This window comes from Octodon degus, unplaced genomic scaffold, assembly GCF_000260255.1.
Source record: "Octodon degus isolate 3935 unplaced genomic scaffold, OctDeg1.0 scaffold00266, whole genome shotgun sequence".
Lineage (NCBI taxonomy): Eukaryota > Metazoa > Chordata > Mammalia > Rodentia > Octodontidae > Octodon > Octodon degus.
Window position 1 is genome coordinate 2,369,318 of NW_004524842.1, and position 12,148 is coordinate 2,381,465.

General features: G+C 36.4%; 1 protein-coding gene across 2 annotated transcripts in view; it reads left to right on the forward strand.

Moving 5' to 3' along the window:
- Ulk2 (unc-51 like autophagy activating kinase 2) overlaps positions 1–12,148 on the forward strand; it is a 113,740-nt gene that overhangs the window by 43,895 nt on the left and 57,697 nt on the right. For both annotated transcript variants that reach the window (XM_004646376.3, XM_023706610.1), the window contains exons 9-13: positions 622–680; positions 2,963–3,045; positions 3,908–3,955; positions 4,502–4,590; positions 10,687–10,858. In XM_004646376.3, the coding sequence (XP_004646433.1) occupies positions 622–680; positions 2,963–3,045; positions 3,908–3,955; positions 4,502–4,590; positions 10,687–10,858 (451 nt within the window). The remainder of the gene's footprint in view (positions 1–621; positions 681–2,962; positions 3,046–3,907; positions 3,956–4,501; positions 4,591–10,686; positions 10,859–12,148) is intronic.

The window sequence follows — 12,148 nt, forward strand, 5'->3', positions numbered from 1 at the left end:
ACTTATTCCCCTCAGCCATCTCCCCGGCCCGTGGTCATGTTATAATGTCTTAGTACAAAGATTTTTAAATCTGAAAACTGTAGCAAAGTGAAGTCATTTACTCAAGATGATATAAAGAGGAATCACTGACACAACCAGACTAATTACTTTCAATTTTTCAATCTAGTTTGTGTGTAGAGACATTTTGAATGATCAGGCATCTCTTATCAGAAGTGTTCTGCTTGAGGCTGTGGAGACACTATAAAATGGCAACATATTTAATTCTTTTCTTTGGATCTCTTGAAGGTCCTAAGGTAAAATGCACCCAGTTTTTACACAGAAATAAGGTGTTTGTTGGTAGGCCATGTAGGCTGTTGAATAAAAGTTCTTAGCCTTTTCTATTTTAGGATCTTTTGAGAGTCTGACCTCAGAAAAGGTATAGTGAACCTAGATATAAAGAATTTGTGTATTATTTCAGGGTATTATTTCCTGTTGCTCAACTATTGCTTCCTTAGCAATACATCACTTTCAAATTCAAGTCCTATGTTCTGTATAAAAAGTAGGAATATTGATCATATGACTTGGAAATTTTGTCCTCCTTTACCTTGGATATTAAACTTTTTTTTTTTTTTTTTTAAACAGGCCAATAGTCCTCAAGACTTAAGGATGTTTTATGAAAAAAACAGAAGCTTAATCCCTAGGTATGTGTTTAGATTACACTGGGTTTTACTATATGTGAACACAGTGTTACTTGAATTTTATGCTTTATTTCTGTTCATAAGTCTTTTTGTAGTTGACGATAATGTTATAATAGAAAATGAGAAAGTTGTTAACACCCTTAGAACATTCCTAAAATAGGAAATGTAAAAAATTACCATAGTAGTGCTATACTTTTTTTTTAAATGTCACACTTAAGATAAAAAATTATAGAAGTCACATGTGTTCTTTGTTGGGAGGCAAATATAATAGGTATCTGTATAAAGCAGAATGTCAATTGCTGTCTAGGCTCTTTTCTGCTTTGTAGGGATAGAAAGAGTTTACTGTGTATCTTTCCAAATATTTTTGTAGGAATTTTTGTATGTTTTAGTGCTTGTTTTTGTATACAAGATATGTTTGAAAAATATAGTGTGTGTTTAAATAAAAAATATTTGTTATAATAAAAGAAACATTGCCCTTATCCCCCTCAAAATACTCCCCTTGCTTCAAACACATTTGCTCATTTTTCTTGCACTGTTCTGAAGCAGTACTAGAAGTCTTCTTTAAGCATCTTTAATTGCACTATTGTAGCTGCCTTGGTGTCCTAAATTAATTTTAAAAATTTGTTTTTCATGGTCATTTTGACTTCAGGGAAGAGCCAGAAGTTGCTCAATGTTAGATATGATGAATAAAGTAGATAAACACACTAATATTTATATATATATATACACACATATACATTCAGAGGAATTATTTTTTAGGTGAATTGCTCTACAACTTGTTTTCTTTTCTCTAGTATATTTTAATTTTTTAAAATGTATTTAGTACAAGGTGTACAGGGTCACACTACAGATCAGACTTGTAGTGATTCTCTTGTTTTCAGTCTCCCAAGTGCTGGGATTATAGGTGTACGTCACCACACCCAGTCTCAATCCTGGTCTCAGTGTGCCCTGGAGGCAGGGCTGGTATGGCACGCAGGATTGAACCCCGTTCCCTGCACTGTGCCTAAATAGCAGCTTTCGGAGCTTTAATCTGCTGAACTATCTGGCCAGCCTTTCTGCAGTATATTTTAGATATTCAGAGACAGTGTATGGAGAACTATTGCTATCTTTTGAATGGCTAGAGTTCTGTAGTTAGATGCCCCATATTTTATGATTTCTGTTATTTTTAATTTATGGTTACTATAAATAGGCTTCAGAGAAATAAAAGAGTATTTGCATGCCAGCATGTGTGTTGTTACACATTTAAAATGGGACTCTTAGAAATGGAGTTGTTGGACTGAAAGGTAAGCTCTCCAATTAGATTTCCTTAATACATCAGTGTGAAAAAATGCTCCTTTCTTCACATTTTTACCAATGTTAAGTCCATCAGATTTGATGTTTCACACATAATTAGTTCTTAATTTAATTTGCATTATTCTTTTTATTAGTAAAGTTGGCTATTTTTCTATTTGCCATAATATTCATTTGTAGTTTTATTCCATGACTTGTAAATTCCTATTTATATCCTTTTGTAGTTTTATTCCATGACTTGTAAATTCTTATTTTTTAATTTCTTTGTCATTTTCATACTGAGTTTAAGAAATTGTATTATTTTTCACTTGTATTTATTTAAGCTCTGCCATTTTTCAGACAGAACTAGAGGTGGCTCTTTTTCTAATAGAGAACTTTGTAGCAGCTGTTAGCACTGATTATGTTAAAACTCAAGCTGCACATAGTGGCACACACCTGTAATCCCCATTCTTGGAAGGCCGAGGCAGGAGATTCTTAAGTTGAAGTCCAGCCTGAGCTATACATAAGAAGAGAAAACACAAGAAGAAAAAAAAAAACCAAAAACTGTATGTGCCTGTAATCCCAGCTCACTTAGAGACTGAGATAGGTGGGCAGAAAGTTTCAGCTCAGCTGGGGCAACTTGGCAAGACCCTTTCTCCAAATGAAAAATAAAAGGTTGGGAATGTGGCTGTGTGAAGGCTTCAGGTTCAAATCAGTAGAACCACAACAAAACAAAGCAGACAAAAACAACAAAAAACTTCAAGATGTCTATACTTAATAAGTACCTCATTCTTAGAGTAGTAAGCACAGCACAGTTATGTTATTTCTCAGAGTCCTTTATGTAAGGCTTTATTTTTCCCCCAACTTGAAGGTCTAAAGTTTCTACATGGTACTATTATAGATGTATTATTTATGAAACTGTATGTACATTTTTATTTACTGTAATGAAGGGAAAAGTAATGTAGCTACTATATATAAACTCACCACTTAGATTTTGTTCTTTTCCTTTCCCACAGTATTCCCAGAGAAACATCTCCTTATTTGGCTAACCTCCTGTTGGGATTGCTTCAGAGGAACCAAAAAGATAGAATGGACTTTGGTAAATAATTGTTTCAAATTTTGCATGCTTTCTTATTTTTCTTTTCTGCATTCTAAAAGATACTGTAGAGATTTCAGACAAAAGTTAAAATCAATTATACTTTTTATTTTTGTTCACTATTTTTGTAAATGTTTGAGTGCAACATCTAATAAATTGTAAAATATAATTATGTATTATATTAGAAGGCGCTAAGTACTATGGGAAAATTTAAAGAAGGAAGAGATAATTGGGTGAGGCTTAAAATTATAAATAAGGTCAACAAAAACTTACTGAAAAGTGACATTTCAACAAAAACTTGATCAACTTGAGATGGTGAGCCACATGAATATCTGTGGGAAGAGCTTTTTGGGCAGAGTGAATAGTCAGTGCAAAAGCATAGAGCTGGAAGCATGGATAGAAGCTTGAGGAATATCTAGAAGGACAGTTGAAGACAGGGTTTTGGGAGCTGTTGGAGGGTTTTGAGCAGAGGAAAACTGATACAATATTTTAAAAAGAATCAGTCTGGTTGCTTCTTGAGGATAGACTGTGTGAGGGAAGGTATTGGTTACCCAAGCAAGGAAAGACTGTAATTTAGAGGGCAGTAGTAACCATGGAGATTATAAAAAGCAGGTGGATTGTGGATCTTTTACAGAATTTAAGGAGAGAAAGGAGGAAAAATGTCTTTATAAAGTCTTATATTAAACTGCTTATTTACCATTTCTGGTACTCTGTTTCTTCATGAAGATTCATGTCACTGATGTCTTTTTCTTTTTTCTTGGCTCCAGTGTAGTTCCATTCCCTCCTGCCTCCTTGGTGCTATTATTGATTAACTATCTGCCAGTCATTGTCTGCTTAAAGAGTGCATTCTCATTTTTCATTACAGAAACATTTTTTAGCCATCCTTTTCTTGAGCATGTTCCAGTAAAGAAATGTGAGTACCCATTTTTGTGTTTTAATTTAATGAGTTAATGAAAGGTGAAGGAAAACTTAGTATTTTATATTACAGTATTACTAATTTTTGAGGTACTTTATTGGGAATTGAACCCACAGCCTCACATGTGCTACACAAGAGCTTTACCACTGAACTGTATCTCCGTCCCTCTTTACTCTTTAATTTTGGGACAGAGTCTTGCAAAATTGCCCTGGCTGGCTTGAATTTGTGATCCTTCTGCCTCAGCCTCCTAATTAGCTAGGATTATAGGTTTGGTCCACAGCTCCCAGGACAAAGTATTTTTTCACTGTGCTTTTCACGATTTCTTTGTTTTCTCTAGATACCTATAATTGTGTTTATTTAATAGTAGTTCTTTTTTTCCTTGCACATTCAAGTTGAGATAGTTCAGTAAGTAATATATTTTTACATGGAAGTTAAAGTGAATACAAGTTTTTGTCCCACAAAGATGTGGTAGTTTTAATAGGTGTTGTATTAGGTCTTACAGTGCACTACAGTGTGGTGCAGCATTTTATGTTTCTTCCCTAGCTTGCCCAGTCCCAGTGCCCACGCATGCTGGCTCTGTTCCTGGAAGCTCCTCTGGCAGCTCTCCACCTTGTCGTTTCGCCTCTCCACCAGTAAGTTTGGTTTTATTAAAAATAATCTCATAATTAGTACAGTTACGTCCAGGGGTGGATAGCTCACATGCCATGTCACACCATGCCACTGCTCTACTGAAGACACAGCTCTCAGCAATATTAAATCCAGTGCCAGTAAAAAGCTACAAAGTTTCATATAACAGGGCCAGGGAAATAGCTCAATAGAATAAGTGCTTGCCTAGCAAGCACAGGGTCCTGAGTTCAATCCCCAGTACCGGAAAAAAAAAAAAGTTTAGTATAACAAAAGATGGTTTTGAGGGGAGAAAAGATGGAAAAGAAAGAGGATAGACAGTTACTATGAGGTGGTAGGGGGCTTCAGAGCTGAAAGCCCACAAATTCTTATCCCTAGCTCTTTTCATTGAGAACTGTTTATTTTTCCCATTCTCTAGGTGGCTGCTTGTCAGTACCTGATCTGCTCTAACCTAGGTTCCTCAGCTACATTCCTTCTGGCCATTTGGTTTCTTCCTGTCATTTTGCAGTGAATAACTGAAGGAGAAAGGCCTATTAGGAAAGCAGCTTATTTAATGATTAAGTAAAGGGGACATGTGAACTTGTGTGTAGTGTGGGTGCGCACGTGTGTGTGTATGTATGTGTGTGTGAGACATATTAAACAAGTCTTTAGGAGGCCGTCTCTTATCTCCCATGCATTTTTGTCACTTTGGTGAGGGGAGCTGGCTTTCCTGGTCCTTTACTTTCTGGCTTCCTCAGTAGGCGTTTAATAGTAATTATTTAGCCTGGTTCCTCTCTCAAGTCTAGCCTGTCTGTCTGTCTGTCTCTCTCTCTCCCTTCTTTGTCTTTTTAATTGCCTTAACTTCAGAGTCTACCTATGAAGACTGAAACTGATTTTAATAAGTTTTCCTATTGATCTTCATAAAGCTCATGAGATCCTATTTTATCCTTTTTCTGCCTGTGACCTCTGACCCTACAGTATTACTGCATCTGTCACAAGTGGAGCCTGGAAATATACTGTGTGTGTTCTTTCTATGCATAGTATAGAATGCACTAATGCACATGAAGTTTAGAAAAAAGGTAATTAGAATTGAGTCAAATGGATCTACTGTTGGCTCTCTCTTCCTAATCAGCTTTAAGAAAAAAATGTCACTTCTCTGGGCCATTTTCCTTAGTACAATACTACCCTTCTTATACTACACCTTTTTATAGGTTTTTGGTGATGATACCTACGACAGTATCTATTACAATGAATAGAAACTATTTTATCTGGATTTTTGTTTTTAATCAGGATGTCTGAGTAGTTCAAGCTGGCCTTGAATTTATATGGCAATCCTACTGCCTCAGTCTCCTGAGTACTGTGATTATAGGCATGTGCCACTACATCCACCTTTATCTGGTTTTGGTTGTTCACTGAGATGACTGATAGCTAGCTATACTTTATTAGACCAGGTGATGTCATTTATCCCTTAGGGAGAATATAGGCTTGGTCCTTTTGTTGTTATTTTGAGGCCTGGCCTTTAATAGATTGTCTCTGTTCATAGTCATAATGCATTACTACCTTTTGTCTTGACTCTTTCAAGGCTAGCCCTATCTGACTGCTTATAATTTTTGTGTCTAATTTATCTGTGTATAACACAGTGACCTTGCAACCACATTTTACTGGCTTAGTCTTCCTTAATTTTGATCACTGGCCCTTTATGGTTGTTCACACCTGTTCTTTTTCTTGAAGTTCCCAAGCCATTTCCTTAATTTGCTGTGTTCCTTCCAATTTAAATGTTACTTTCTTATCTTGAGGATTTCTGATTACTGTGGTCACTACTTCTTAGCATTTTCCTTCTCTTTTGTGATTTTTTACATTAATCCTTACCCTTTCTGTTGCATTCTGTGGCCTTGAGACTTCCACAGATGAAGGCCCCAGGCCTGTTACGTCAGCTGTTGTATTTTCTAGATTAGCCAGGCAAACTTGAATTTCTTGAATTTTGCTGGTAAAGATATAGGGGAAGTAAATTGAACTCCCAACCTGTTAGACATCAGATAGGCTGAGTTTGTGTTCCCCAAAATTGAAGAATGAATTCTAAGGAAAAAATTAGGTTAAGAGTAGGAAAAATTTATTGAGAGTGATAGCTCCTGAGAGACTGGAAGGGACTTGAAAGTACATTGCTGTGACCCCTACTTCACAGAAGTTTTACAGAGTAAAATCAGAAGTACAACATGAATCAAAGCTGTGATCAACCAATAAGATGACAAGTATAGCCACTTAGGTAATATTGATCTACTGGGGAAGCAGGTCACATAGAAAGTATACAGAGAAAAAACATGGACCTTTTAAGAAGGGATAGATTGGGAACTCCTGGTCACCCACTTGGATGACTGATGTGTATTTAGACTTTATTGAACTAGATCATACCAATTATAGTATAATTTTCAATTTACTGCTTATGCCTTAGGGAGGCATGTAGGCCATCTTTATCTTGAGGCCTGGCCTTCAACAGATGTGCTTCCAGCCACAGTTGTAATGTGTTATCATCATCTGCACTGACTTCTTGAGGGTCTAGCTCTGACTACATATAATATTTCTACTGTATGTAATAATGGGAAGGTGAGGGAGCTATATATGGAGGAAATTGTTAGCCAGTTTCAATAACTCAGATTTAACAGCACTCAGCATAGGGACACTTACATCTCCTACTTATTGTACTAACTAGGATGAGTGCCTTAACTTTTCTGAATCTGTTCGTTCATACATGAAGTGAATGTAAGGTACCTTCTTAGAGTTCTTCAAGGATAAAGGAACACAAGACCTTACTGCCGTGTCTGGCCATGCTAAATATTCAAGCAGTGGTAACTGTTGTTTACTAGGGAATCTAAAAGCCTCTGGTTAAAACAGGTGGGGAAGTAGCCTATTGCTAAGAGAGAATTTTTGGGGTTTTTTTTGGTCTTTTTGAGACAGAGTCTTGCTATGGAATTCAGGTTGGCCTTGAGCTCATTTTGTAACCCAGGCTGATCTTGAACTCCCAAAGGATCTTCCTGCTTCTGCCTCCAAGTGGCATTTGCCGCCATACCTGGATGAGAGAAATTTTAAAAATGGCATAAACCCTTTTTGGGCAACCCTGCAAACCAAACCAAATAGATATGTTAGTAAGACATATGTTATATTCTTATGAATTTGAGAAATTAAGCAGGAAAAAATATATAATTTCCAGTGTTGTTCTAGAATATTTGAGAAACAAAACAGCAAAACAAAAACAACTACATTGGGCTGGTGAGATAACTTGGTTTGATGTTACTGCAGACTGCACCAGCCCCGACCAAAGAGTGGGCTGAGCCAGACACACACACACACACACACACACACACACACACACACACACAAAGTGAATTAATTTTTAAAAGTAAGAAAAGGTATTGTAGGCCGAGGAACTCCTATACATAAAATCAGAAGTATGATTCAGGAAATTCTCTAGCTCCCCATGACCACTTACATTTAAACTTACAGAATTAAGTGAAACGTAAAATAGTCAAATTGAGCCACATGGCAAGTGCTTAGGAGCCATAGATAGCAAGTAGTTGCCATCTTGGACAACTCAGATGCAAAATTTCCCCATCTTTGCACAAAGAATAAGGCTTTTTCAGTAGTTCAGTTGTTGAATATGGAAACATTGGTGATATGATGAAAATAAAGCAAAAAGGGAAGCAGAAGTAGCATCTTGACAAAGTTCATGCCAGAGTGTTTTAAACTATCTTTAAAGCTATGCTGATAGGGCTGGGGAGATGGCTCAGTAGAATAAGGCAGGGCCTGAGTTCAATCCCCGATTCTGAAAAGAAAAAAAAAAAAAAAAGCTATGCTGATAGCTTAAATGATTTTTAACTCTATGAATGATAAGGTCTACAATGTATCTTAGCTAGCTTCTTCCAGAGCAGACTAGATTAGAGAGAGGCACAGAGTACTCTCTACTAGAGAAATGAGAATAAACTGAGACTAGGGCTGGGGAGATAGCTCATCAGCTTAAGCACCTACCTGGCAAGTGCAAGGTCCTGAGTTCAATCCCTGGTATCAGAGAGAGAGAGAGAGAGAGAGAGAGAGAGAGAGAGAGAGAGAGAGAGAATAAACTGAGACTATTACAATGCTTATCATCATTTTGAGAACAAAAATATTAACTGAGGAATCAATAGGAAAGAAAAAGGAGGAGTGAAAGTAAAAGATTCACAGATTCCGAAACTTGTTTGACTTTGGGAGAGCAGCAAGTAAGGAGCTATGAGACCTTGTTGGTGACAGAATGATGAGCTGAAAGCCAAAATGGATTGTGGTTGATTAAGGAATATATAAGTGAAGAATTTGAGTCAGTGAAGATAGAAAATTTCAAGAAACAGTTGTGAAGAAAAGGACTGAGGTCTAACTCAGGACTACTACCTTCCCACCAAGTGGTGGAATCAGAGGGTGGTAGAAATATGAAATGTGAAAAAAATTAAGCATGTTTATGTGCAGAAAGGAGAAAAAATACAATAAGGAGAGAGGGTGAAAATGTCAGAAACTGATCTATATCCTCAGGAAGGTAAGGATGAATAGAATGCAGAGCCAAGGTAGAGAGGTTAGTTTTGAATAAAAGAAACATCTCTTTCCAGAAGATAAGAAAAGAGGACCAGAATAGTTGTTGATGCAGATACTTTTGTGAATAGCAGAAGAAATTGATTTTGTTTTTTAATGTATTTGGTACAGAGTCTCACTAGGAGGAGAAATTGAGAAAATTCCTCCCTAAACTATAGGCAAGAAATTGTGGAGTCAGATACTTGGAATCATATCTCAGTTTAACTGTACCTTTTACATTTGTGAACTTGGACATATTACCTAGTCATGTGGGTTTTTGTTTGTTTAAATGTGAAATGAGACTTGGGATAAGACTGGAGTTAGATGACACATGGAAAGCTTTGAACAATGCCTGGCACATAGTTGATCCTTAGTAAATGTTAGTGCCACTTTTCCTATCCCTTTACGTATGTTTTCAACAAGTGTTACGGAGTTTTATGTATAAGCCTTACATACAAAGATGGGTTGACACTGATTTCATGGCACAGTGATACTCAAAGGAACAACAGGACTGAATTGGGTATTTAAGGTATGGGTTTAAAAGGCATGAGGTAGTGTTTTCCTTTTTTTTTTTTTTTTAATAGAAGGAAAGATTAGACAGGGACATAGAAGTTATGAAGAATTTATAGAAGTTAAGGATCATTGTTTTAGAAAAACATTCTATGCAGGTGTGGTGGCGCACCCCTGTTATCCTAGCACTGAGGCTGAGGCAGGAGAATCACTGTGAGTTGAGGCCAGCCTTGGCTACATGAGTGATTTCAAGGCTGGCCTGCACTATATAGTGAGATCTTGTCTCTACCCTCTCCCCACAAAACCCTAAGAGATAATGGAATTATCACTAGAGTTCTTGAAGTAGGTCAAGAGACATAGGTAGTTATGTCTAATTGTTTGTTTAAATGCTGAATAGATTTAGAATTCTTTTGTGTGTTGGATATAATTAAATTGAATTCTGTGGACATATTTATCTGTTGCATGAATAGTTATTGAGTATTTGCTTTGTGAGGTCATAGCTTGTGGATGAGGGTGTTGCAAAGATGTAGTTCACATGCAGCCAAGGCATGGTGGTGTATCTCTGTAAGCAGAGCTGTTTGGGAGGCTGAGGCAGGGGGATCACAAGCTTCAGGCCAGCCAGGCTGAGCAACTTAGCAAGACTTTGTCTAAAATAAAAATAAATAAATAAAAAGGGCTGGAGATGAAGTCAATGGTAAAGTGCTTGTCTAGCATGTATGAGGCCCTAGGTTCAACTCGCAGCACCCAAAACAAACTCACCCACCCAAAAACTTAAGGAAAGCAAACAAGCACATGTGATAAGTGGTATATATTTTAAGTGTCATTTTTGGAAACATTATAGAAGTCTTTATGAAAACACTTTTAAACTGCTTTTCTGAAAGATTTTTCAAAGATTTTTTTTGGAAATCATAGGTTGAATTGAACTTTCTGCCCCCTTATATGAAAAAAAAAATATTCTTTAGTGTAATGGCTATTCTGCCTTGCATTTTATTGTTAGGTCAGTTTTAATTTTATGTTATTAATTTTAGTCCCTTTCAGATATGCAGCATATTCAGGAAGAAAACTTATCCTCCCCACCATTGGGTCCTCCCAACTATCTGCAAGTGTCTAAAGATTCTGCCAGTACTAGTAGCAAGAACTCTTCTTGTGACACGGATGACTTTGTTTTGGTTCCACACAACATCTCGTCAGACCACTCATGTGAGAATCTTTTCTACTTGTACACATTATACTTCTTAATTTATCAGATTAACATTTTTTAAACCTTCATATCACACTTTCTTGTATAGGTTGCCTTTTCAAGTGAACATTTTACTTAGTTGGTTGTATTCTTACAGTTACATACCTTCCTTTTTAAGATCTACACACAATTATCTTCTGTAAAGCAGTAATTTTGGATTCTGAACATAATGCAAACTTTATAGGAAATTATCTAAAGTTATGTTTGTATCCAAACAGAAAGAAATAGAGAAGCAAGCAAAATGAGTAAAATTAAGGAAAGGAATTAAAAGAAAAACTCACTTGGGAAAAACAAAACAAACAAACAAAAAAAACAAAACAAACAAACAATAAAAACTAAGTCAGAGGAGTCTTAAAAACAGTTCTAAGTGTATTTTAAGAAATATATTCAAGAACAGACTCAGGAATCAGCTTCAAAAATAAATAGGAAAGATTTTTTATAAAGGAATTAGGACCCAGTTTAGCTAAATATAATCAGTGATATTTTGGAATAGTAATCGATATCAGAAAAATCTACAGAAGAAAGATGTTAGATATAATTGTTAACAAAAAACTGATTTGGATTTGAAGAAAGAGAATCAGAGGAGCTGGAGATTTGATTGCTTAATTTACTGAATAACATCAAGTACTAAGTGCGGAAGTTTTTGGGAAGAGGTCTATTTAGTTGTTTTTGTCAAGTACTTACTGTAAATGCTTCTGCTGGGTGACATGCTTATTGAAGAGACCATAATCTCCAGACTGAAAAATTCAAGGATTTATTACCTGGTGAAGGGAAAACATGGACCACAGTGAACATGAGCCATGTGTGCACAATTTATAATAAGTGCTGTGAGAACTAACAGTTAACTGTAAAAATCATCTAGTACAGTGGTTGGTTTTATTTCTTTACAAAAATTAAAACTTTAAAAGTTATGAAATATTTCAGGGCCAGCAAGATAGCTCAGCAGACTAATTGCCAGCTTAGGCAAGCACAGGAACCAGGGTTTGATCCCCAGTACCACTTGCTGCACAGGCCCCATTGCTGGCACCATACCCAGGCATGCTGAGCTGGCAATCAAGTGCAAGCATGGTGGCACATACTTCTAATCCCACCAAGGAGGCCGAAAATAGGAGGATCACTGAGTCCAAGCTGCATAGTGAGACCCTGTAGCAAAATACATGAAAACAATTATGAAATATTTTAAGCAGAAAAATTAGTACTTGCACACACATTCAAGTTACCACAGAGCTATATATATGTCAACATTTTGC